Source organism: Dryobates pubescens, chromosome 21 (genome assembly GCF_014839835.1).
Source record: "Dryobates pubescens isolate bDryPub1 chromosome 21, bDryPub1.pri, whole genome shotgun sequence".
NCBI lineage: Eukaryota > Metazoa > Chordata > Aves > Piciformes > Picidae > Dryobates > Dryobates pubescens.
The window spans coordinates 15,995,984-16,022,541 of record NC_071632.1 but is presented as its reverse complement, the minus strand read 5'-3'; the positions used below and the strand labels follow the sequence as shown (position 1 = coordinate 16,022,541).

Sequence of the window (26,558 nt, the reverse complement as noted above, 5' to 3'; positions counted from 1 at the left end):
TTTATGGCACAACTCCAAACTGATAATGATGCTTACCCTTACAAAACCCTAAAGACTGCCAGTTTTTATTCTTTCTTTCCAGATGAAAAAAAAATCTCCTAAGACACAAAGTCATGCCTGTACCCTGAAATGATGCCTGAAATTCAAGATGGATACACAAAGTAAAAAAAAAAATAATAACAGAAAAAGTATTTAATTAATTCTCTCAGGCAGCTGCAAAGCTGAGAACTTCAGTACCAGAATGGTCTCAACCATATCATTCTGAGAGTTGAATGGTACAGGCAGTACCAGAACAAGAGGACACAGTCTCAAGCTCTGCCAGGAGAGGTTTAGGCTGGATGTTAGGAAGAAGTTCTATACAGAGAGAGTGATTGCCCATTGGAATGGGCTGCCTGGGGAGGTGGTGGAGTCACCGTCATTGGAGGTGTTCAGGAGGAGACTTGACGGGGTGCTTGGTGCCATGGCTTAGTTGTTTAGGTGGGTTGGATTGGTTGATGGGTTGGACGCAATGATCTTGAAGGGCTCTTCCAACCTGGTTTTTATTCTATTCTACTTGCCTGATGCAAACCTGAGAACTTCATTTGCTGCTGAAACAGAATTGGAAATGCTTTTTTTGGTCAATCTCCTGCCTTGACGCAGAGTTTTTGTTGTGAAGTTTACAGAGCAAAGGCTGCCACAAGGCAAACAGAGCCAGTGAGTGACCAGCAGAAACGAAAAAGCAAGCAGCACTCACCTCTCAAATCAATTTGCAAGAAAACTTGCTCATCCAAACTCAGTGAGCAAAGTGAAATATTAAGTTTAAAATACTTTATGAAAGCCCCACCTACACTTGTAGCTACCTATGCAAACTCTGCCCCTATTGTTATTTCTTTTAATTGCACAATGATCCATGAATGGAAGAAGCCCTCTGCAAATGACAACAGTTGACAGCTACTGACATGCTAAAGTATCCAAAGCACACAAGGTCAGGAGAGGTAAGGGACAATCTGGTTCGGTTAACAGAGCTATGTGAAGAGTGTAAGGGATTTCCATTGCGTCGTACAGGTCTCTGGCAAAAGGGTGTTAAATGAAGTATTTCTACATTCATTGGGTTTTAAAAATTCTCAGAAAGCACCACTGCTTCTCCAGCATCACACTGAAAGCCCTTTGCAGGCAGAATTACATTCAAACACGTTCCAGTTACACTCCAAGGTGTCTACTGTCTATTTTTATAATATTCCTAGAAGGGATTCCATACAAACCCCAAGTCTGACGTCTCACTTGGAAAATAGCACAAAGCCTTTTCTGGAGGTCCAGTAATCTATTCATGCCAGAAAGGGGTCATTTTCATTTCCCATATCTAAGCACTGCAGCAAATCATGTGTGTGCATCATGTTACACAAGAATGAACGTTATTCCAAACCCACCAGCTTCCAAATGTTTCTTTATTGTTTTCTTCACAGCTCAAACCAGGACAATTGATAAAGCCCTTGAGAGTTTGTGTTTGCCCTCAGCTCCCCTTTCAGAGCACAAAACCTCAAACATCACCCTGAACAGGTCCTCAGCCAGCTTTCCCCTCTCTAGCTGCTACTTGTTTTTCCTGCAGGAGTTCTTCTTCCTTTTTCTTGTAAAGCTTTAGAAGATACTCATCAGGCTCAATTCCTGCCTCCTGTAGCTCTGACATGGCTTTCTCCAAGCGGTGCAAGGTGCGGGCACCCTGCACTTTTCGAGCAGTGATGTACAAGGTGAATTCCTTGAAGCCCATCAGTTTACAGCTATCCACCTCACAGATGTTTTTGACATCTTTGGTCCTGTCCACCTGGGGGAAGAAAACTAAACCTGACATTTTTTCCAGATCTTCAATCTTTACTTGGAACTCAGTCAGCTGGTGGCTGAAGCCTATGGGATCGTTTGGCACCACAAACGCCCCCAGTACCAAGGGCTCTGTAGACGTCCTGCTCCGCCTGGCAAGGATGACCTTGTAGAGATGGGATGGCACAGCCACATCGTCCTTTCCAATTACCTGTCAAAAGGAAAGTTATGTTACTGATACAGTTGTTATTGGGGGGGGGGGGGAAGGGGGAGGGAAGGAGTTGTGAGACTAAATCTACTACCTCTAAAAAGGAGCCACACATAACTGCACCATGTAACCAGACTAGACCCTGAGGTGAAAAGCACTGTTTCATTGCAGCTCCTTATAAAGCTGCTCAGGAATGAGCTAGTTATTTGATGCCTTAATCTCTCACTCAAGCAGGAAAAGCAAGACAAATAACTCTTCACTGCAGTGTTTTTTGGTGGCTCTTGGTATGAGACTTCACCAGAAGGTTCTCTGCCTTTCTCCATAACATCACTGAGTTTATAATATACCATGTGAAGACAAATGACGCAAACAAAAGGTCAAAAGATTGCTCAGCAATTGCCTAAATATTTGTGAAGATCTGCAATGAGGACCTCTGGTAGAGCTCAAAGCTCCCAAGCAGATGCAACTTCAGTTACAGCTGAAGATGAACTGGAGCCAAGCCTGAAAAACACGTTTGGAAACAGGCAGTCACCCAAGACCCCAGCTGAATAATCCTGGCACAGTTCTATAGCTAACTTGAAGGGCTGGTAGAGCTGCTTTCTCATACTGCATCATGGTTTTAATGCTGGAAAGCTGTTTTCAGTTACAATGGCTCTATAACTAAGTTCCTGACCTGACAGTTCCACATCATGTAGTTTTTAATATGCATTTCAAATAAACCCTAACTTAACCTTCTCTCAGTTATTTTTTTATCTCTCCATTACCTATACACAGGCTGTATTTAAAAGCTATGGCACCTAAGTGCGTTTTTGAGGGGATCTGGATACAAAGAAGTACATTCCATGACTCAGGATCTTGGAAAAGATCCTAGCCTAGCCAAAGAAAATACACCTATTCCTTCCATAAATGCACAGATTCACTTAAGAGCTTGTACATGTTTGGTTTCATAGACTGATACAATGGTTTAAGTTAGAAGGGACCTTGAAGATCACGGACCAGGATCCAGGAATTTAAGTGAAGCACAAAGAAGGGGGGAAAGCACAAACATGTATACAGTAGACATCCCACCCTGTGTCAGGAATACATCCAAGGGAGTATATCTACTGATGATAAATGTAGTTCCTCCAGCATTCAAAAAGTGATGCTCATGCATGCACTGCATTAGGCCATTTCTTCAATGCTGCTGACCTGGATCTGCCACCCTAACAAAGTGCCAAGCTCACATGTGGAAAATTCGAGTTTTGCAAAACCCTTCTGTGTAATGACCCTTCTAAAATGTGCACTTTTACTCTAATGGTACATAAAAATCCAGTAAATTGCTATCATTTCAAGTATTTGCAATCCCTGCAAAAGCAAAGGCTGCTTGGTTTGAATTTTTGACAGCTTTTGTTAGATACAGTTAAGATACAATTTTTCAGAGAAAGCTGCTATTTCTTTCCCTGCCAGAACTGATCATGTTAATTGGAAGTGTTTTAAAAACTAATCCAGCATATCAATTCTGACATGCTTTGTCCATTCATATATTTGGTATAACTCAATCACAAAAGAAACACTTCTGTGTGTGCTTTCTTCTGGGAGGACTCAGCACTTCAGCAAAAGAAATCACGTTTGTAAAGCTAAACCATGCCTGTGGCTGCTGAGCCAAGGTTCACATCAGTCTGTTCCAACAGTTAACCATTTCAGTTACAAATTCTTTCAGCCTGCCTTTTCACAGAATTGTTAGGGTTGGAAAGGACCTCAAGGATCATCTAGTTCGGGCTGGAACTAGATGGGCATGGACACCTCACACTAGGATCAGGTTGGTCAGAGCCATGTCCTCCCTGGCCTTAAACACTTCAAGGGATGGGGCTTCTACCACCTCCCTGGGTAACCTGTTGCAGTGTCTCACCACCCTCCTGGTGAAGAACTTCTTCCTAACATCCAATCTGAATTTACCCACTTCTAGTTTTGCTCCATTCCCCCCAGTCCCATCACTCCCTACACCCTAGAAAGTCCCTCCCAAGCTTTCTTGAAGCCCCCTTAAGATACTGGAAGGCCACAATAAGGTCACCTCAGAGCCTTCTCCTCTCCAAACTGAACATCCCCAACTCTCTGTCGGGCTCCACAGCAGAGGAGCTCCAGCCCTCTGATTATCCTTGTGGCCTTCTTTGGACACGTTCCAGCATGTCCAGATCCTTCTTGTAACAGGGGCTCCAGTCTCTGCAAGGTTTAGTGCTACTAGTGTCTGGAATTCAAACTGCAGGGCAGCCCCAACTGTCTTCGCAAGAGAGGTGCTCCAGCCCTCTGATCATCCTTGTGGCCCTTCCCTGGCCACATTCCAGCATGTGCTTCCGTTGCCACTGTTTTAAGTCAACAGTGTTGTAAGTATGACTGGTTAGACCAAACCCAGAGCAAGTACCTTTAGAAGAAAGGGAAACCTCTGATAAAGAAAGTTTTTTTCCTGTTGTGTACCGTAGTACAGTAGTAACATTACTACTGTTTATGGTAAATGTGCTGTTAGATTTCTTTACACTGTTGCAAAACATTCTCCTCTCCTCCTCTAAACTCGGCTATTTAACAGCTTTCCTGTAATTTCAACTTTTTTTGTTGTTGTTCTTGCAAATACCTCTCTTATTCCACCAACCTTCTCCTAAATAAAGGCCTGCCTAGACATCTAGCAGTCTTTGCAACTGGTAAGCAACAAATAAATGCTTTATGGCAAATTGACTTTCCCTTTCAACGACGACAGATGTCTTGATAGGGAAATTAGAGCTCCTGAGTGTCAAAGCACTTCGCATTTAGCATTCCGTGTGGGTGAAAGCAGAGCTACAGCTCCTCGGGATCAGCGGCATAAATAATCAAAACTGACTGATGCACAGGCAATCTTAACACACACACTAAAAACTACACAGCCACACTTAGCAGAGCTGATGGGTTAAAACGGGATCACAAAATGGATGGTGCTGGGAGTTCAACCTTTTTTGAGATAGATGGTGCTCAAAATGGGGAGCACGTGCAACCTACTGGTGGGGACAGGGAAGGAGCCAAGAAGCACAAAAAAGTCCCGAGGGGGAGAGGAGGGATTGACATTTCCATATTCACCCAAAAGCAGGCAGTGACTGACTCTGGTGAAGGCAGAAGGCTGGAATTCCTTTTCTTCCCTGGAGCAGGGAGCATGCAGAACTCCTCTCCTGCATATTCATAGAATCAATAAGGTTGGAAAAGACCTCAGAGATCATCAAGTCCAACCTACCACCCAACATCTCATGACTAACTAAACCATGGCTTCAAGTGCCATGTCCAATCCTTTTTGAACACCTCCAGGGACGGTGACTGCACCACCTCCCTGGGCAGCACATTCCAATGGCCAATTACTCTTTCTGTGAAGAACTTTCTCCTCACCTCCAGCCTAAACTTCCCCTGGTGCAGCTTGAGACTGTGTCCTCTTGTTCTGGTGCTGGGTGCCTGGGAGAAGAAACCAACCCCCACCTGGCTACAACCTCCTTTCAGGTAGTTGTAGAGAGCAGCAAAGTCTCCCCTGAGCCTCCTCTTCTCCAGGCTAAACCCCAGCTCCCTCAGCCTCTCCTCACAGGGCTCCCAGGGTAAGGCAGAAGAGAAGGAAAAGGCTACACAACACAGCTGCATTGCACCCTGCAGCAGCTGCAGCCTCCTGAGAGAAGGCAGCAGTGGGACTAAACCTGGTTCCCCAGGCTGGCTGGGCCAACAATCTCCTGCAGCACTCCTGGGCAGTATGGCCTGCACTGCCTTTCCAGGCCTCTTCACATACTTGTCTCCACATGTACACACACTAGGCTCTCCTTAGCTGGGCTCCCTCCTCTTCTCAACACCTCCCACACAAATGCACAAACCAGCATCCTCTGTTGCACAAAGGACTAGAGGAAGGGTGAACACATAGAGGGGGCTGCTGCCAATGTCTGCAATTAGTGGGTACATGACATATGTAAAACAAACAGGTGAATGTTGAGAGAGCCAGCAGAGGGAACAGGGGATTGAGTCTGAGGGCTGAGTGGGTAGATGGAAAGGCTACAGAATGAATAGAGCTGCACATAGAATAGTTAGGTATGAAATGGAAATGCTGAATGCCTGAAGTGGGTGTTAAAGGAAAACAGACCCTGTGCTTATGTAATATTATGCAAATATATATATGTATTCTATGCAAAATAATGCACATTTGGAAGGAAAAGAGGACTAGTTGCAAATTGAAGAAGGAGCTACTTTCCTTTTGTGGCATGCATTTCTAAATACAACTCAATTCTATATAGGCAATGGCCATATATGTAATTTATGTACCACTTCAGTTCCAGATAAGCTCCCTTTTAAGGATTTAAATAAAACCTAAACAGTGCACAGGCTTCATACCAGTCCTCTGAATAGCAGTAAACTACTTCTGTAATTACTTCACTGAGTTCTATATTGTTAAAGTGATTAAAATAAACTCCAGCCTGTTGAACAGCCAGAGTTCTCAGGTGTCCTTTCCTTAAACAAAATGGGACACTGAAGTTCTATCCCAGCTCATTCTGCTACAGAAAACCATCAAAAGAGGGTGCCTGATTTCTCTGACAGTAAATATGAACAACAAAGATCATACAATGGCTTTTCTGCACTTTAATGCCTGTATGAAAAATGCACAGGATGCATCACCAATAATTCAAGCAGCCAGCATAACCCAGGGATTTCTGTTAAAAAAGGATGTCCATCATCATGCTCTGTAATGTACCACAATTTGCCTTTCTGATGGGACTAGATACAGAAGCTGCAGATTAGAGTTTCTATAGATTTGCCCCCTACATGCAGCTCAACAGCCAGGGAAAGAAGTTCAGTGCGATTCTGTAGAGGCAAAGTTTGTAACAGAAGCAATAGGTAGGAAACAACAACTCATTTCCTATTGCCACCTAGAGGATTCTCCTCCCTAACTACAGCAGCCTGAATCACTATTCTCATCTGCAGCATCCCATTTATCTCAATGCAAGCCTAACAGAGGCAGAGAGCATATGCTCCTATTGTAACAGAAGAGAAAATGGGTTAAGATTATCCATGCACAGATGTTGACTTTGATTTGTGCTCAGCTATCCACAGGCAGCAGATGATCCTTCAGCAATCAATGCCTGGAACAGCTATCTGTCCCAGCTGGAGAAGAGCAACAGTTTTTAATAGTATCTGTGATTCAAAAAACAAAAAAAAGCCCCACCAAACAAACACACAAAAAACTGATGTGCCAATACAAGAAAGAAAACACAGCAGTGACCTGTTGGAAAAATCACTGCTGTCCCACATGGTTTCACACCATGCTGACAACAGGCCTCACAGTAAATTTCTCTGTGATCCTTTGAATACTAACATTTGCTGTTTCCCTAAAATTTTGTTTAATCCTGCAAAATTTCATCAGTCTCCTAAAAGAAAAAAAATAAGCACTCAAGCTAAAAGCCTTCTTTTTATAGCTTTAAATATATGCCCTTCCCATCATCATTTGGGAAACCAATGTGAAATTTCAGATACTATTGCATCAGTTCAACATAAAAAACGTTTGCTCTAACTTTTTGCAGCTGCCTATTCCTTTCACATTTGCTTTGCTCTTATTTTCTCTGCTGATCTGATGCTGGCTGAAGCCCTACAACTGAACTGGTGTGGTCCAGTAATGCAGCATTATGATGATGGCATTTTCACAGAATCACCAAGGCTGGAAGAGACCTCAAAGATCATCAAGTCCAACCTGTCACCCAAGACCTCATGACTAAACCATGGCACCGAGTGCTGCCCACCTCCAATCCCCTCTTGAACACCTCCAGGGATGGTGACTCCACCACCTCCCTGGGCAGCACATTTCAATGGCTAACAGCTCTCTCAGTGAAGAACTTTCTCCTCACCTCCAGCCTAAACTTCCCCTGGCACAGCTTGAGACTGTGTCCTCTTGTTCTGGTGCTGGTTGCCTGGGAGAAGAGACCAACCCCCTCCTGGCTACAACCACCCTTCAGGTAGTTGTAGAGAGCAATAAGGTCTCCCCTGAGCCTCCTCTTCTCCAGGCTAAACAACCCCAGCTCCCTCAGCCACTCCTCATAGGGCTTGTGCTCGAGGCCTCTCCCCAGCCTCATCACAGTGTTTTATTAGGGCTTTTTTATGATTATTATTGACACTTTTATTGACATTCCACAAGTGTGTATAAATTTGTAACACTCCTCAATGCCCAATTAAACATGAACAGCTGCCACGAGGACAGGCCATTAAAATGTGTGCACTTGTTGACATTTAGAGATGTTTACACATTGCTAAAACAACACACGTGTTGGTAAGCAGTTAGACAAATTTAAAGAGCCCACAGGGAAAGGTAAGGCCAGAACTAACACAATTTCTTAAAACAAAGAGACCTCAGTGAGCTTTGATAAATCTGGTCTCAACAGCTAAGGCACTGGTGGGGATTTGTCTTAAGGCTGCCTTTCCTCATGATTTTGGCTGAATCCTTAAATTGCTCTTGGTCATAGTTTTCAACATTGGAGGTAGGACAAATCTGACACAAGAAATAATGAAGACATTTGTTAATGTCTAGGGTGAGTTTAGGCATATGGAATTAATTATTGTCACCTTCATGGTGACAGTCAGATAAATATGGGGCAAAGCAGTCCCTAAAAAATGACTGTTTGGAGTTCATGAGAACCAAAACTCCATTCTTACATAAACAGGAGAAAAGAGCTACGTAAGGTCTAATGGCAGAACACTTGAGATTGGATTAGAAAACAGTGTAGCTCTTATTACAGATTTTAAACCACACACAAATGTTACCATATTTTCATTTTATATTGGACTTGTTACAGTTTCCCAGAACTGAAAGAGTAGGAATAATCTTCAAAAGTACTCATGAATCTAAAAGTAGTATTTTGCCACCTAGTGACTGGAAAATGAAAATCAGCCGTGAAGGGAATTAGCAGAAGGTCCCTTTCATCAGCAAGTGCCAGCTCTGGATTGCCAATTATCTGAGATTCTCTCAGAACCTGGTAAACAGAAATCACATTCAATCATGCCTTAACTGCCAGCACACACTGAAGGGTCCTTACATCAGAGGGTATCATCATCAAATACATTAAAAAGATAGCTCCAGAAATTCCCTCTATGCTCCAGTAACTGTTTCTTCACTCACTTTCTCTGTATAAAAACCAGAGTTTAGAACTAAGCCATATGGCAAACCAGAACTGACTGAAAACAAGCACACACACGATTCTCTGTGTAGCAGTACTTCCATCTACATCTGGGAATAACAAAATTAAGACTTCTGTTGCATTTCTTGATGGACAGAATTCAAAAACATCATTTCTGTCACCCAAAATAAGACTGCAGCTTTCTCTGAACAAGGATTTGTTTTGTTTCAGCTGTAACCTGAGGCACGATACTGACCAGGCCTATCAGATGTTTTACTGTCTAGCATTCCTGTGTGACAATCCAGAGCTGTATTACAATTTGATCCTAAATTCTGCACAGAAACAGACTTTCTGGCAGTATACAAAAAAAAAAATCCCCTCTGCAATCAATAGAATTTTATTTACTTGACCATTGTGACAGCATTAACTGCTATCACTCCAGCTCCTTTTCAGATCTGTGTTAGGCAGTGCTGATTCTGTTGATAATGCTTTTCCCACAATATTTAGGAGTACTCTGTCAGACACCATGGAGAAGAACTGAAGGGTGTGAGCTAGCAATATAGAAAATAGAAAATACTACAGATAGAAGTCATAGTAACAATCTGCCAAGCACTCCAAAATGCAAATGTATGCACTTCAGGAAAATCTAATTTGCTCTGGCTGGTCTGATTGCTATTGCCAAATCATTTGGCAATGCTTACAAGGAAAGAAAGGAAAAAAATAATAGAAGAGATAAAAAAAAAAAACCAACAACACAAAAGCTGTGCCTCAATACATAGTTGTGGCATTAAAAACATAAAGGTGTGCATAGTATGATGATACTGTCTTTACACAATGCCAGACTACTACTTCCACAGAATCCATTTAATCCATACTTAACAACTGAATCCACTATATACAGTCCCTATCCCCTCTCTTCCTATAATCAAAAGGACCTTTGGGATGGGTACAGTGCTAAATAAAAGCAACCCCATAAATCTATCCTGCACCTTTGGTGTCTGTTCCCCTCCAATCTTAACCCAGTGTCTATTATTTTCATTTGTACATCATGTCTAAATTTAGAGCTGACAGAGTCCTAGTCATTTACACCAGCTGATCTAAGATCTAGCCCTTTGTGTGTAAGTTTTATGGGACATATATGATGGACCTAGATCCAGCAGCTGTCTGTGTAGCCTTGAGCCATTTGGAGTAGCCAAAAAGTAGCAACACACCCAAGTTTATTTCTTACTTTAACAAGAATTCCTTCTCTTATAACATCTTGGCTAGAAGAAAAATCTCTTCTACTTCTGGAAGCTGACTGAGGAAAACCATCAGGTATCATCTTATATTTCAAAGGTGCAATTCATTTCTCAGGGACTTACTTGCCACAGAACTAGATGACAAGTAAGTGTATGTGCTGGTACCACTAGTGTGCATCTCTGGCCCAGCCTAGTGATTCAGTTTTGAAAAATCAAACAGCAGATACAATCCCAGTCTGAACCTAGAATATCAATAGAAAGTACATTAAAATGTCTTACTCAAACCAAACCCAAAATGTTATAAAAACCTGTACTTTTATTCACCAACCACAGTCAATTCTTCTTAAATGAGTATTTACTACAATGGCACTGGGAATGAGAAGGGTGGAGAACCAAGCACAACTCAGTGGATTCACTGCAAAAAAAACAAACCTCTGTATTTCAAACTCCAAATCTGCTGACAGAAGAAAATCGCCAACGTGACAGTCACTGGAGAACAACAATGTATGAAACAAGACAATGTCATTTTGATTTGCTCTGGACAAAGATGAAAAACCTGCATCTGCCTCTCCAATAACACAGAACAGATTTTTCCTGTTGGCATTCTATTCTGCATATATTCTCAAAATATGTTTTTCAGATACCAAGCACAGTCATCAATCTACTCTTTGCAATAAAAGCCTCCGCTGGAGACAGATGAAATGACAGAACATATCTGAGGATACAGCAAGTTCAGCCAATAGATAGAACAACACTGGCATCTAAGGAGTTCAAGGTTAATTCCCTTTCTGGAATTAAACAGCAAATGGTACCAGAGTCCAAGCAGGAACTGGGAACAATGCCATGACCGATGTTCTGTTTTTCCTCTGTAGTGATCTAAAAATAACCTTTTTGGATGTCTGATGAGAAAAACACCAGCCTGTAAAGCCATGGATACATATTTAACCACTCCTTTAGCCAAAAACATGGAAACTAAGATGGAAGAGAGGATCTGACACCAATCAATGCAGACACATTCGCCATAGTACTTCTAGGTCTTCTTTTTTCCACAGTTGTAGTCCCAGAGGAGAAGAAAAACATTAAGAAGGAGCTCAGCCTTAACAGCCACATCACCAGATTATAGGTTGTGTGTTTCAGCACCATTGTGTGTACTACAGCACTTCTACTTAAACAGCACTTACAAAGAAAAAGGACACCTTCTCACATCAGCTTCATAAGCCCAAACAATGAGGACTAAAAGCCTTTCATTTCTAAGTCACTTGTTTGAACCTAGGAGAATTCACTCCGAAAGATAGCTAAGAATTACCTTCCCTCCTCACTCAGCTGCCACCTCTTAGTGTTCTTGGTTTAGGGGCAGAATCCCAGACTACCAAAATCAATGGCAATGACTGCAATTATATCCAATGTACCTGTTTGAAAAGAGCTTCTCTCCAGTGATTTGACAGGTTGTGTTCTCTCTTCTAAGTGTATGTGTTGATGTAAGGGAAAAAAAAAAAAAGGACTCAAAAACCCCAACACATCACTCTACTCCACTCTAAAGTCTCTCTCCACAAAGGAAACCTTCAATGGCAAGCACAAGAACTTATGCCACAAAGAGGTTTCAAAATAATAAAGCAATTCTCAGGCTGTACCTATTTACACTTAGGAGTGCAGAGAAAGAGGACCCAAATCAAATAATCTAATACTTAAAACAAAACAAGAAGTAAGACCCCCCAGAATCAACATTTTACTTTGCCCACCTGTAGACAGCATTACCTGCACTTAAATACAGGTTAAATGCAAATCAATTTCCATAATGAATCTCACTGTGGGAAGCCAAGGAAAGGACTTATGAATGTGGCCAAATGGCCAAACGAAAACATGAGTATCATCACTCCACTGTTTTCAGCCTCACACTGAACTTCACTTCACAGTTTATATTAAGACCAAAACTGATAAAACATTCATAGAAGACCAGAGTTTTCATCAAACCCAAAGATGAAGAAGACATCTTGGCAACAGACAAGAACAGAACGATACGATAATCAAAGCAGCATGAACATTTTGTGCCACTAATATTCCATCACTGCATCCTGGTGTCATGTTGTTTTGAATGAAGGCAGTAAGATGTAGGACCTGCTCTTCTTTTTACCTGTGGAATACTAAAATTTACCTTTCAAAACCAAACTGGAGAGCCACAATCATTTTTCAAAAAAGGTTAATCTTTCTCTCCTAAGTAAACACGTTCCCTAGAGAGAAACTAGAAAATGGTGACAAAGATTAATGTGAGGCAGTTGATAGATGATTCAACTGCTTCCTGGAAAATAATTTCCAGTTATAAAATGTTCAAGTCAGCTCAGGATTTGTAATTCTTTGCTAAGTAAGATGAATATATATTTTTAGGGATACAAAAATAAATGCAACATCCTGATAGGAGGAGGCAAGGAGGCAAATTCCAGTTAAGCTGTGTGCAAGCCTGGAGAACTCTTATGGTACCCTCCTGCATGACAGTAAGCCAAGCACTCAGCTCCTGCTCCCAGCTATGTGCTTTTGGACATAGCTCAGGCTGTCACCAGTAACTGCTGGACTCCTTTGTGTGCAGTTCTATCTAAGTAGAAAACAAGCCCAGAAAGCAAGAGTCCAGTATGGATGGTTTTCTATAGCATCTTGTAGAAGGCCCTGCTACTGCCACTGCTGGCAGACAAGCATCTTGTAGAAGGCCACTGCTGGCAGACTAGAAAAAGCAATGGAAAGTATAATGGACAATAGTGAAGTCATCACTCTCCCTTTGGGTGGCAAGGAACCACTGCCAGTTCAAAGCTGTCAATCACATGGCAGTGGTCATACTTCTTAACCAGAGCTTATGTCCTCAGAAATGAGCACAACTGTCATCATTCTCACAAAGATGTGGTGAGAGCTGAAGTTTGGAACTGCTACTGAGTGTGAAAAAAACATCACCCTGTTATGCCTGCATTTTTCATGTGCATAACATATGACTGACTGGAAAACAAAAGTAACAACAAACACAAAACCAGAGCTGTGATTTTGTCACAGACAAGGTTACAGACATGTGTTGGTGGGGACATAAAGGACAGTTTCTAAAGAAATAGAGGTAAAAGTGAACAGGAAAAATTACATTTATATCTTGACTGAGTTCTAGGATGAATCAAGAGAAAATGAGTTGTGTACTTAGAATGGAGAAACAGTTCCTAAATCTGACTGCTCAATAAGCTAGTGTTGAAAGCTGAACATCTCTCTTTTCTGTCTCTCACAGCCCTCTGAAGCTGGGCTTTGTTATAGTGACCTCATTCATTGCTCCTCAGAGAACTAGTTGGACAGGTGAATAACTCACGAGTTAAAGCTGCAGTTGATCCAAGCACTTCTTTTCAAGAAAAGTGTTTTTTCGAGAGGTGCAAAATACAGCATTTATTATATGCACTATGCTAGCTTTCATTTAGCAACTGAAAACAGCAATAATATCTCATTTCAGCAGGAGCAGAAGGGAATACTCCCTCCCTTGAATACCTTACTATGCTTAGATGCTACAGATGTCTAAGCACGTGCTTACATGAAGTCAGGATAAGCAGTAATAAATTCACCTATCACCTTGGTAGACTTTTCCATCTGACTATCAGTGATGGTTTCCAGAGGCTATGCATGATCAATCCTACATATTTTAAGCAGGTAATAAAAATGAGGGACCAAAAGAAGTAGGGTTATCAGTAGAGGCAGGGGTATCAGTACCATGGAGCAATGATTAACCACATTCACCGAAAACCTACTGAACTTGAATGGAGTCTTTCAACTGACTTTGATATGCCCAGAATCTCAGTTGCAAGGCCTCGCAGAAGTGAAGCATATGAGCTATCAGCAAACAACTGCTTTTGGAATTAATGGAGCACAGGCATTCTAACACCCTATACAGTTTTGAGAAACCCACACCACCCTTGTATTGCACTGCTTTGAAAATGTATCAATAAATGATTGAAGAGATGCCTACACATCAGCAAAATCCACTAACTCCCTACTTCGATACTGCCACGTGTTAGAGAACTCAGAAACCAGTTTTACTGCAGCCTGTGGACAAACATTTAACAGACCTCTCTTTGTAAATAAAGCATATTATTTTAAAATTATACTTTTACATGTGCAGGCAAGATAGAACATCCCTACCTACTGAACCTGTCTCTGCTAGTATTGGACATTCCAAACATCTGCATGTACTAGGATGTTTAACTGTGTTTTATCAAGCTACAAAATGGATTATAAACAACAATTGCCATAGCAGTGTTAACCCAACGACATATATACATACCTGATAAGTAACAGTCTTCTTTCCATCATTATTTGTTTCAGGTAAGGTCAGAGGTCCAGAAACCACCCAAACATCCTCAAATCTCTCGGTCAGCTCCCGACAATACATTTCCATTCTGGAACATATTTGTCAGATAGGGTAAAGTCAGATGGGAAAACTTAACATTATAATCTTTGAGACACACTGTGAAGGGCAAGATGAACTACTGGCAGTCTGGGAGCATTTTTCCAAACTCATGCAACTGACTTGCAAGCCAAAGAAGGGAAAATGCCAACCTATTCTCATTTGTTCATTTATTTAAGGACAGGTACACGTCACACACACACGGAAATCGTTTCTGTAGCCTTACCATCCATCCTGAAAATCTCAGTCCTCTACTTATTCCCACACTTGACACTAGAAAGATCTTGTTGATGGTCACTTGAGATTAGTAGAAGATTTGTTTTAAACAGCAGGTTGTGGTGTTCTTCAAAAGGTTTTACTACATTACTGGATTTGTATGCTCCTTCCCTAGGAACCAATGTCCTGTAAGACAGCTCCTTCTGTAGCTCAGAGTACTTAGGGAGGTTTCTACAAGTCAATCTCACCAAGTTCACTTATTGGCTTTCCATACAAAACTGTTTAAAACTGAAGCAGTAACTCTAGAAATAGTAACATTAGTTTTGCTTTTTAAACTAACTGATTTCAATTTGCAGCAGGAAACATTTCTCTGCATAAGGCTTCTGGACCATGCCTGCTTTACATATTGTGTGTATTACTATAACATGCTGTTAACATATTATTTACACACTATAGCTCATTTTTGCTCTATAGAAATCACATACAGTGAGTGCCTGTTGGTCCTTTACAAATGACAGAATTACATTTCACTCAAATGGACAACCCACAACATGAGACAGGTAAGACCAGCTAATCTGGCTGCCTCTGAAAGGGGGAGGTTTCAGCCCCTTCTCTGTCTCATCCCTGTTCCTCAAACCTCTCCCTTGGGCCCTTTGGGCCACCTTTAGCACTCTTATCTGTCAATAACCCTGAGCAAAACCTGGTGGTTTGGGGTTTTTTTTGTGTGTGTGCTGGGTTAGCAAGTTACATCAGTTCACACAAACCAGAATTATCACGAATGAGCCCCACAAATCAGAATTATCAGGAATGAGCCCTTCTTTGGTAATAGGGAGCTGCCACATGCTACACCAAAGTATTGACCACAAGCTGTCATCAGCTTTGGTTCCAAGCAGCTCAGCTCCTCAGGCTGTCTCACGCATGGCAGTACAAACACCACCTGGCACAAAGAAAGAATGGGAATAAACGCAACTAGGGAGCAAACTGCTTTTGGTGCAGCAGGGACAGAGATCAGATTACAGTGACAATGAAATCACACTCAAAACAGGGCAGAAAGATTATAGCTAAACATCAGGAATGAACAAAGCATGCGTGTTGGTGGGAAGAGAATGAAGTAGCAAGACTAAGGTGCAGTTAGATCCCATCACTGAACCAATCTAATAGCTTACTATCTAATAGCTTGTCGAAAGATGCAGTCCTGCTCTTCCCTCTCCTACTACTCTCCTTGTCTGCCCCAGCTGAACAGTCCTACTCCATCTTCCATGCTGGCTCTGGCACTCATCTCACCAGTTGATTGATCCCATTTTCTAATCTGGCAGAAACATAACCAAGCAAAACAAAATGTGAATCAGTTTCACTGGGTTAGCAAAAGGAAATGGCTCCCTGCAGTCAGGCTACTACTTGACTGGGAAAGCAACAAAACCACATGGCTGGAGGATGGATCACCACCTTAAGGAAAAAAGACTGTTAAACTGACTAAGCTGTATTGTCTGCCTGCACCTCAGAAGACAATTCAAAAGCAAACAATTAAAAAACCCCAGAAAGAGAGCACTGAAGCCAGAAAAAGTTAGAAGCATGTGAAACAGTATCTTTAAAACTATTAAAACTATCACTAAACTAATGACTGACAAACCAAGTGACAGAAATACCTAGTTCCTATCTTTAAACTGTGGAGATGGGGTGAAAAAGCACTTGAACTGCAGGGCTGATAGTTTCAGGGGAAATTTTCAGACACCCCCCACGATTCCTGATTAGGCAGCGATCCTGCTTAAGTGAAATAAAGGTTTCCTACCTTGAAATGGCACAAATACCTAGCTCTGGTATAAGGAAATTCTATGTTCAAATAGTTGAGTTATTAAAACAATTAAAAAAAAATAAAATTGTTAACCTTCCCTTGAGGGAACCTTGGAAATTCATCATGTTCCCCTCCTGGGTTTGAGTCTTAACATTCTGTAAGTCCTGTGCAAGAAACTGCTGCTTTTATTACTGTTTTTCTCTACTCAAAGAAGGGAAAGAATAAAAATCCAATGTGAAGAAAGTCTAAATTTATCAACCACACACTTCACCTCAAAGCCAATCCAGCTGATGCTCACAAGTGACAGACAACCTGCCTAACTACTACTTGGAAGCCAGCACTTGAAGAAACACCTAAAGACCTCAAGTAGTCACGGCTCAGTGGGGAGTGCTCAGTTCTCCAATTCAAAGTGAACCAATGTCCACACACAGAGATCTGAACTCTCTGAGTGGAATTGTCTTTTTGAGGAAGAGATTGTTAAAATAAGATCCAAACCCTCTCCTTCCTTCTGCTGAATTTCCCTTAAAGATGGAGATATTAAGCCTTTGCCCACATCAGCCAGAAGAAGTAATTTTATATATTCTAAAGAAATGTCCTCTGCAGTTTGATTGAATAAAGAACTACAGTGACCATTACACTGTTCTTGCACTGTGGAGACTGATCTGCCTTTCATTTCAGACATGGTTTCTATGATCTCTACAATCTATGAAATGCTCTGGAATACTTAGATGTGAAGAAGCTTTATAAATGTAGCACTTTTTCATCTGTGCCACAGCCTGGTATTTTTCACTTATTTTACTTACAAGAAGTGTCTCACCTGTTCCAAAATCCAGCGTTATTTTCATAATTCTGAGGCACAATGTTAGACAGATAAAAGGTTTCAGCCATAGCTCTCTGTAGACAGAAAGGGAAATAAATAAATAATGTCATTGAAACCTTTTTGCGATGATCAGAATCCATTTCTAGTTTAGTGTTAACATTGCCAACACAAAAGGTCAGGTAAAACCCAAGTCAGAATATTTACCAGACTATTTTAGATGAGGAGGTGCATAACTGAGGGGCAAGTATTGCAAAATTTACCTTTTTTTTTAACAGAAACAGCACAAGAATATCCAATTAAAGAGGCACAGGAATTGTGTCATGTCTTTGGAAGCTACTAACTGCTCTTCTTCTTGAATGGGAAGGATGCTTTCAGACATGCATTTCATTTATTTGACTGCCTAGTAGCTAACTTTTCCTTTCCCTGACAAGAAAAGACTTTATTAAAAATCATCACCCATATTTCACAAATACATAACATGCATGCAATGAAATGATTTATGAGAGCTTAACAGTAAAACATCTACTTCATTTTATCCTTCAAAAGTTCTATAAACCTTTCCAAGCTTAGGCCTGCTTATCTCCAGATGCAAAGGACCTGGCACTGTTTTTCAGCCTGCGCAGGGAAACACAGGGTAAAATATTTCCAAGACCTAAACCCAGAATATTCATAGGTCCTGTGCTTGTCAGTATTTTTCACATACTACTTCTTCAAAGTGAAGGGGCTGGCAGCACTCCTTAGGATAGCAAGTGAACACTACCTGCACTAATTCAACAGTGAAATTAAATTTTCCTATCATGTATTTGAAAGGCTGTATCATCTCACTGCATTTAAAATACAATAGAATTAGAATAGAATTAACTAGGTTGGAAAAGAAAGACCTTTGAGCTCATCAAGTCCAACCTCTATCACCCAACTAAATCATGGTACCAAGTGCCTCATCCAGTCTCTTCTTAAACACTTCCAGTGATGGTGACTCCACCAGCTCCCTGGACAGCACATTCCAATGGCAAATCACTCTTTCTGTGAAGAACTTCTTCCTAACATCCAGCCTAAACCTCCCCTAGTGCAGCTTGAGACTGTGTCCTCTTCTTCTGGTGTTGGTTGCCTGGGAGAAGAGAACAACCTCCACCTGTCTACAACCTCCTTTCAGGTAGTTGTAGACAGCAATAAGGTCTCCTCTGAGGCTCCTCTTCTCCAGGCTAAGCAACCCCAACTCCCTCAGCCTCTCCTCATAGGGCTGTACTCCAAACCCCTCCCCAGCTTTTTTGCCCTTCACTGGACACATTCCAGCAAGTCAACATCTTTCCTAAACTGAGGGGCCCAGAACTGGACACAGGACTCAAGGTGTAGCCTAACCATTTCAAACCAGGTCCAGGGTCTCTCTGCACAGGGAGTTCACCAGCAAAACCTCCCCAGATATCAGAAATAATAACCAGACTTCAAATAGAAATAAAATGACTCCTCCTTCCATCCACTACATTCCATTGGGCTGTGACTCTGCCCCACTGCATGCTATTCTGCCTGGCAGAAATACAAATTCAAACAGCTTCTTAATTGACAAAGCACTGCATTAGGTACATTTCACAAGAGGGTCTAATAAATCCAAGGCTGCTTTGTTAGTCAGCCAAGGCATTAGGGCATGCTTTTCTTACAGCTCAAATAAATGGCAGGTGAGGACGTTTTATAGACTTGAAGAACTACAGCAAAAAAAGGTTCTAATTTACCTCATAGTCATTGCCAGAAAGGAAAGAGCCTTTTAAATCACCCAGGCAATCCCCTTGCCAATACAGCATCTTTGCTTTACCCAATCCAGCTCTAAGCATCTCAGCACCTGCTGGTCAGAATGAAGTCATCGTTTCCTGTCTTCCTTTAACTCAGCGTTGGAAGACACTTCAAGGTTTGTTTGGGGAAGGTTATCACCTTCATTTTACAGGCAGACAATGTGACACACAAGAAGTTGAGAAGACTTGCTTAACACTATACTGTGCAAGATATACTCACATAACCTCTGCCAAACAAGCTAATCTAGGTGTGATTTAATGCATCTCATTTTTAGACACCTGAAGCAGACTGTAAGGGCATTCTACAGCGCTCAGTCAGGAACAGACCTTGTAATTCCAAATCCAGGTCTGTGCATCAACAATGAGATCATATTCAGTCTCAAAACAACTGCAAAAGGAACATTATACATTATTTTAAGGGTCTTTTGGCCCTTTCCAACTGATTAATACAATTAAGAAGAGAAAAGAAGTCTTACTGTTGAAAATTTGTTATCTCCTGCTGGTGCCATGTGTCCTCGGGACCATCCACTGCCAAGGTAGTCTTCATTGACAGCACTAAACATTAGAGGGATGTTAGGATCTGGTCTGAATTTACAGTGTTTTCGGTCTGCATTGCCTGAGGAATAACACACTAAATTGTTAGGTTATCATTAAACCATCACAATGGCAAGACAAGAAGAACTGGTTCTGACCCATCTTGCCAAGTGCCTCATGCTTAGTGAATTAAAACATTAATCTAACCTGAGTATTTGCTCCTCAACCATACAAGAGAAGAGTTCAACTTAAATATCTGTGCTCCAGTCCTAGATTAATTCCTGCCACACATTAGATGCAATACACAGGACCATTATATACTTCCTTTTTCATTTAAGTGTGAATTGGGGTCTGTACACACCTGAGAGAACTTTCCTCAAACTTGCACTTTATAAAGCACTTCCTGCTGCAATACAACGTGAGTGGCAATTTTCAACAGTGATCACTGCTGCCCATGCATACACACACAAACTCCACACACTTTGGCTTCTTTATCATGTCAATATTACCAGTGAGCATCATGCACCCTGTACTTCCTTCTGTTCCAGACTGAGAACAAAAAGCAGTACATGCTCTCCTTCTGGCAGGCCTTTGCAGAACCCAGAATATGCAAGAACCACAAGGAAGAAAGGAAGGAGTGGAAAAATCAGCGTGTGTACAGATAATGCAGCTCCTGAAAACCAGCACCTGTAAGCAATTTCCTCTTTGATGACCATCTGTGCCTAGGTTGATGGAGTTCATGTCAAAGCAGAGAGGTGGTCAGGGTAGCTATATGGAGTGCAGGTAACAAGGAAAGAATTTCATGTCTCTTTTTTTGGTAAAGCACATGATATGACAATGCCTTCAAATATAGGACTGATGCTTAAGAAGCCATGCTGACAAGTTTATTAGTGTGCAAAACAACAGAATTTCTAATAGAAAAAATGTCCTATTTAATCTCAGTATTTAAGACAGAGTGTAATTTATCAATAAAAATGGAAAAGCCTCACACATTCTCTATTCACTGCTTTAATACAAATGGCCAGTTTCCTCTGAAAACCATTTTGTACATCTCTTTTACACATAAAGCTAATTTCACTGTGTTTTTCAAACATCTAAGTTCTCACTGATCAATAAAACACAGTTTTTTACCTTGTATCCTTTCAAAACTCCAGGGCATGAAAGGTTTTGGTGACCTTCCCTGGACAAAAGTTTCACCTCAAATCTCAATTGTCAGGCATAAATCAGAGCTGAATGCCTCAAGATGCTCAGTTTCAGCTTGCAGGTTAGTTGTATCTGATCATCTGGGAAACATTTTAACAATTCAGTTGTTAAGGCCCACTTGAAAGAAGCCTGGAACTAACTGCTTTCTTTTCAGAAAAGAGTGGAATCAATGATGCTACTTAGGGGTTGGTTATAAATATTTTCAAGATCATGCTTTTAATTTTGAAAGGTAATTTGAAGACAGTTATTAAGATATATTTATAGGGCTACTGAGCTCATAAAACATTTTACAATTACACAGTTACCTCCATTACTAATAATTTGCTTTATAAAAACTGAACTAATGCTATAAACTTAATTTACAATGACTGTATACCAGTCATATTTCATTCACCACGGACAGGAAAAAAAATCACTGAGCCTCTGTCTTGCATAAAGAACAGGGGAATGAGTATTAGATAATGCACATCACAAAATACAACAGGACTGCATCAAGGTAAATTATGGCTGCAGTGAGTAGGTAATGCCCTATCTGGCTTGAACGATCACAGCTGTTGATACCCTCTGCTCCATTTTTATCTCGCAAATGGGCAGTCATCTTTTCTTCCCATTCTGAGCAGTGCTCTTCAAGATCTGCAGAAGGAAGTCTGGCCACTAAAGATGTTGACTCCACAAGCACTCACACATAATGCCCATAGGGCACTACCTAAACGGATATTAATCAGGCCACAGAACTAACTATGCTAGCTAAGGATGAAAGCACAATTTTTATGGGCTTGAGCAGTTACATTGAACTTTGCGAGTCTGAACAAGGTAAGCAAAGTTTTATTTTCAGTGTTTCATCTTCTCTTCATTCATGTTTAAAAGAGGCAAGTTAAGCTTTGCTCCTGCACACACAGATTAGTGTTTATACTGATGTAGATATATCCACCTGGTGCTCACAGGCAGTTTCATAAACTTGTAACAGAAATTTTTCATGGAAATAGTCAGTCCTTGGGCCAAGCATACCTTGCAGGTACACCTTGCAAGGTATGTTCAACACAACTAGTCCCAACATGAGAAAGAATACTGAAGAGACCTGCCAACCTGCAGAGATCCTTATAAGAATTTTTCCCCTGCCTGCTCCCAGGTCCACCTTGTATGAACCCCAAAGCCCATTCTGGGTATCATAAATGTAAAGAAATAAATACCTACATACCCAGGGTCTTCTGTTTTGAAATATGTTCAATCACCCATCTTGGCACCCGTTTTGCCTGATCATAAGACAGTGCATGATTTGTGTAACATCTTGTCTCTGTTCCAGCTTCAGGGAATCCATATTTTTCCAGCAGAGACTCTTCTATGGGTTCTAAGGAGAAAAAAACCCCAGCACATCATCCAAAAATGAAATGTGATTAGAAACAAGACAATAAGGAAAGCATCTCAGTGGATGTAAACACACTGTATAACGAACTACTTGAGGTTACTGCCACAATTAAGGCCTTGAAAAATATTGAGAGCTTTCCAATTAAACTCTTCTGCCCAAATATCCTCACACGAAGATCTCAGCTCTAGGACTAACTCATTCACTAATGCATACACACAGCTCCCTAGCAATCACTCCAGACTTACTTTAAGAGGAAAAGTTACCAGATATATTAGGACAAATCAGACAACAAGGCATTACGGACATAGGAGATCAACACATACACATTTCATCCTTCAGAGCTGGAAATCACACTCCTCACAAACTGAGATGTACGAGTTGAGCATAAGCATGAGTTGTGGCCTCATGGGGAACACTTACACTCTGCTGAATGAATCAAAGCATCACTTTGAGATTTATTTTTTTTGCAAGTAACATTTTTCTCTCATGAAGGAATATTTACATCTGTCTTGCTGACTTCCTTGTCCTCCAGCCATCTGTTCGATAGCAACTCATGTTTTTAGAGCCACTCTTACCATGCTTTTCAATACGTTGGTATTTTAAAAGCCTTCAGGCTGCAGAGAAAACTATTAATTCCCAGCAGAACCTGGTGACCCCCTCCAAGCCTTGCACCCTGCCAGAAGCCAGGGCAAGTGGGCTGGGCTCTTCGCAAGCCAACCGCCCCCACTTGTGCTGGCCTTGTCGCCCCAGCTCTGTGCAAGGGGAAGCAACAGCTGAAATTTAGTTGTGGCCTGACTTGAACTATGTGATTAAAAGTAAACAGAGAATCATAGCATTGTTTCATTGGAAAAGACCTTTATGATAATCGAGTCCAGCCGTAGGATGTACTTACGGGGAAGTTACCAGATCACACAGGACGACTGCTCTCTGCTCCACACTGCAACACGGGACATTTACAGCCATTGTGGCAGCTCCACGAGAATATTTTTGTCGTGTGTCACTGACAGCTCGGTGTGAGCAGGTGCAACGAGGGGAAGCTGCGTTTTTAATTCAAGTTACAACACAGCACCTACAAACAACCTACCTACCCAGGTCCGCCGTAAGGACTGAGGCACTCCAGGCCTTCCTGGCCCGCTTCGCGCATCTCAGGATGCAGGCAGCAGGGAGAAGGTTGCAGTAAGGGGAGGGTGGGGGTTTAGGGGATAGAGGATGTTTGTAGGGGCCGGGGCCGCACTGAAACGCCGCTGCCACAGCCTCGCTAAAGGCGCCGCCGCTCCCGCCCCACGGAGCCACGAGGCCGCCGTACCCGGCTTCCCCTCTACCCGTGTTTCTTACCCTCCAGTAGGGCTCGCTCGGGGACCGTTTCCAGCTGGCTCTGGCTGCGGAGGAGCCGCCACGCAGTCCAGCACGACACAGCAGCTCCCGCCGCGGCCCCGCACACGAAGCCGCCCAGAAAGCGGCGGTGGCGGGGGAAAGCCGCCATGGCGGCGCGATCCGCACTGCACGGCAGCGCACCCTGGCGGCCCGGCGGCGGCAGCAGAGGAGCCTGACTGCTATGGCGGCATCGCCTCAGAGCGGCGGCGGCTGGTAGGCGAAGAACGAGCCAAGTGGCGTTTGCTGTAGAGATGAGAGAGCCGAGGCGCGTCGTTCGCCTTCATGGAGACTACAGGGACCGCCCGGAGACTGCTGATTAAACTGGTCCCATACAGCGAGGCTGGTACAGGGTTTTGGGATTAGTCACTATTTAGTGATGTGACATCAGGCTCTTTGTCAGGAGAAGCACCAGCCTCATTATTACTGTTTTCCCCTCACAGTTGCCTGCTAATCGGTCCCTGGGTCAGAGCAATCCTAAGCACAAATACAGTCTAAGCAATAAGTGGATTGAGAGCAGCTCCGTGCTGGTGGTTGAAAACCAATACGAGCTGGCAACAGACACTCACCCCTGAGAAAGCCAACTGTATCTTGGGCTACATCAAGAGAAGCCTGGCCAGCAGGTCGAGGGACGTGATTCTGCCCCTCTGCTCTGGGGAGATGCCATCTGGAGTGCGGGCTTCCAGCATGTAAGAAAGGCATGGAGCTGCTGGAGCAGGCATGGCAGAGGGTCACAAAGACGATTAGGGGGCTGGAATACCTCCACTCTATGAGTCACAACTCTCAGAGAGGTGTGATTGTCCAGCCTGGAGAAAAGAAGGCTCAAGGGAAGCCTTATAGGGGCCTTCCAGGACTTACAGGGGGCCTAGAGAATAGAATAGAATTCAAAGACAGAATTAACCAAGTTGGAAAAGACCTTCGAGATCATCAAGTCCAACCTATCATCCAACACCATCTAATCAACTAAACTATGGTGCCAAGCACCCCATCTAGTCTCTTCTTAAACACCTCCAGTCATGGTGACTCCACCACCTCCCTGGGCAGCACATTCCAATGGCAAATCACTCTTTCTGTGGAGAACTTCTTCCTAACATCCAGCCTAAACCTCCCATGGCACAGCTTGAGACTGTGTCCTCTTGTTCTGGTGCTGGTTGCCTGGGCGAAGAGACCAACCCCCACCTGTCTACAACTTCCTTTCAGGTAGCTGTAGACAGCAGTAAGGTCTCCTCTGAGGCTCCTCTTTTCCAGGCTAAGCAGCCCCAGCTCCCGCAGCCTCTCCTCATAGGGCTGTACTCCAAACCCCTCCCCAGCTTCGTTGCCCTTCTCTGGATACGTTCCAGCAACTCAGAAAGAAACGGAAATGGGGAGGGACTCATTATCAGGGAGTATATTCACAGGACAAAAGGTAACAGTTTTAAAGTGTAAGAAGGGAGATTAGATAAGATATAAGCAAGAACTTCTTTACTATAAAGGTGACAAGACATTGGAACAGGTTGCCCAAAGAAGCTGTGGATATCCTGTCCCTGGGAGTATTCAAGGCCAGGCTGGATGGGGCTTTCAGCAGTCTGGTCTCGTGGAAGATGTGCCTGCCTATCGCAGTGGGGTTGGAAGGAGATGAGCTTTAAGGTTCATCCCAACCCAAACAATCCTATGATTCTACAATCTTGGCCTCGTGGGTCCACTGTAAGCATTTCCAACCCAAAACCAGGCAAATTTTTTTGTAAACAGTTTTGAACCATTTATGCAATTTCTGTCCCTTGCTGACTGCTCAGCTCCTCTGATAGAACTGTTGGAAAGAGACGCTTCATTGTGAGGCTGTAGGATTTAAACTCCCCACCACTAGCAGCACATTGCTGCACTTTGTATTATTGATACAGGTTAACACATGTGTAGTGCTCTGTGTGAACAGTTCTTCACTGGGAGCGACAAAGTAGTGCTCACCACAGTGCTGCAAAAGACAACACGCAATTTGAGCCAATTCCCTCTTGCCTTTGGAGGAGTTCAGAAATGATGGGTAGTAGAAGGCTCAGCTACACCTCTGCAGGGATTCTATTAGGGATTTTGGATGCAGAGATGCCATTAGAACACCAAAACTTCCTTCTGTATGGAAACTACTCCAGCTAGATGCCAGAGACAGTAACAGCTTTTAACACTGGACCAGCAAGAGAAACAAGTATTTGTAATTTACTGTTTATTTTCATATACAAAAAGATAAACTGGAAATAGTTCTTTCTAGGTTTTTTTCCTCCTATCTGTTGGAGTGTAGCTGCTTCACACAGGGCAAATACTACATTCATACTGGTTTATTCGGACACCCGGTGCAAAGCCGAAGCAGCGAAACTCCAACGTGGCAGATCTAATTTCAAACTTTGAGACTCAGTTCTAAAATACCACAGTAAAAAGGAACAAAGATCCACTGCAAATTCATGAACTATGATACAATGCTCTTTCCAAAATGTATTCATTTCATAACTGCAATACAATGGATGTCTGCATTAGGCCATTTTATGTATACATTTTATATATATATATATATACACACACACACACTTTTGCAGAATATATATATATATATATATAAAAATATACATAATATTAAAAAAAAATAAAAAAACATCAGCACACTTCAATCCAAAAGGGGTTACAGCAACGAGCTTAACTCTCTGTATACTTTTTTTTTTCTTTAACAGG

At 42.3% G+C, this 26,558-nt stretch overlaps 1 protein-coding gene across 1 annotated transcript; it reads right to left on the bottom strand.

Annotated features, from left to right (window-relative positions):
• Positions 1 to 754: 754 nt before the first annotated feature.
• EXOG (exo/endonuclease G) lies at positions 755 to 23,988 on the bottom strand. Its single transcript, XM_009897850.2, has 6 exons — positions 23,832 to 23,988; positions 22,329 to 22,478; positions 19,870 to 20,009; positions 17,607 to 17,683; positions 14,659 to 14,773; positions 755 to 2,002 (listed from the first exon to the last, which is right to left on the bottom strand). The coding sequence occupies exons 1-6, from the start codon at positions 23,977 to 23,979 to the stop codon at positions 1,541 to 1,543; spliced, it is 1,092 nt and encodes a 363-aa protein (XP_009896152.2). The 5' UTR covers positions 23,980 to 23,988; the 3' UTR covers positions 755 to 1,540.
• Between the last annotated feature and the right edge of the window lie 2,570 nt (positions 23,989 to 26,558).